This window comes from Ichthyophthirius multifiliis (assembly GCF_000220395.1).
Source record: "Ichthyophthirius multifiliis unplaced genomic scaffold scaff_1120509249710, whole genome shotgun sequence".
NCBI lineage: Eukaryota > Ciliophora > Oligohymenophorea > Hymenostomatida > Ichthyophthirius > Ichthyophthirius multifiliis.
Window position 1 is genome coordinate 1,179 of NW_004087421.1, and position 1,367 is coordinate 2,545.

The 1,367-nt window shown below is 9.2% G+C and overlaps 1 protein-coding gene across 1 annotated transcript, besides 3 other annotated features; it reads right to left on the reverse strand. All coding sequences in view use genetic code 6, as the record gives it.

The window, feature by feature from the left end:
* The first annotated feature begins 474 nt into the window (after positions 1 to 474).
* Positions 475 to 546: a microsatellite.
* Positions 547 to 583: 37 nt separating this feature from the next.
* Positions 584 to 652: a microsatellite.
* A 12-nt stretch (positions 653 to 664) lies between these two features.
* On the reverse strand, positions 665 to 1,084 carry IMG5_026190 (hypothetical protein; the record flags this gene model as incomplete). Its single annotated transcript, XM_004039297.1, has 1 exon — positions 665 to 1,084. A coding segment is annotated over one exon (420 nt), but the record flags the coding sequence as incomplete, so codon positions are not given.
* Positions 1,085 to 1,297: 213 nt separating this feature from the next.
* Positions 1,298 to 1,339: a microsatellite.
* Positions 1,340 to 1,367: the final 28 nt, after the last annotated feature.

Here is a 1,367-nt window from a genome sequence, read left to right on the forward strand (position 1 = left end):
ATATTTTATTAAAATATAATTAATTTATTTAATTTACGTATTATTATTCTATTTTATAAAATATATTATTATTTTTATTATTATTTATATAGAAATAGGATATAAATTTTTTTAAAAAATAATATTAATATTTACTATTTTTTAGAAAAAATAAAATAAAAAAATATATTTATTATAAGATGTCAAAGGTAGAAACTATATTATTTATATTTTAATTTTTTATTATAGATTTATATTTGTTTGTTAATTCTTATTGCATTTATATAGCTATATTAGGCTTAAAGACATGTAATTTTTTAATAAAATATAATTAAGTTATAATCAACATCATTATTAAAAACAATATTAAAAATTTAAATACAAATGAATTAAAAAAAATATATAATAATTAATAATATTTTATTTAAATAAAAAAAGTTGCGTAAAAAATACTTTTAATTTAGTTTTTCATTTTTTATAAAATATTTTTGATTGATTTATTAATTTAAGGTATATAAAATTTTTATTTTAAAAGAATAAAATCTTATTAATTAATAAAATAATAAAGAATGTAAATATATTTATTTATTAATACTTAATATCTATTTAATTTTAGTGTGTAATTAAAAATAAAATATTATATTTTAGTATTTATTATAAATAATTTAATTTTTATACAAAAAGCAATGTAAAAATAAGTTTTTAATAAATTATTAATATTAATTAATTTGATAGTACGTAAATAAAAAATTAGAAATTTTTTTTATAAAAAAATAAATAATTTTAGAGCGTAAATAAAATATATATATATATAAAAAACATATTATTTTTTAATAAAAATCAAGGATGTAATAAATTATTTAAATTAAAATTTATATGATAAAAAGATTGTAAAAATATATAATAAAAATATGCAATTTATTATAAAAATAGTGCGTAAAATATATATAAGCTTCAATAAAGATAATATTATTTTTTATAGTTAGTATAATTAAATTAATAAATATTTAGTATTAAATTATATATTATAAAATAGTTTGTTAATAATAAATATTATTATTAAAAATTCAAATTAATATAAAATAATAGTGTGTAAAATTAATATCTGAAATTATTAATATACAAAAAATTATTATTTTTCTGAATAGGTAAAAATAATAATTAAGTTTTAATAAATTTTAAATAGAGAGTATTTAAAATTAAAATATAATAAATAAATTAATTAATTAATTAATCTATATTAAATGAAGATTTATAATGTAAAAATAATTTTCATTTAAAATAAATATTAAATTGAAATAAATAAAAAGTGCGTATTAAAATAAAATAAATCGATTAAAAAATAAAAAAAATCTAATTATAAATAGAGTGTAAGATAATTATAATAA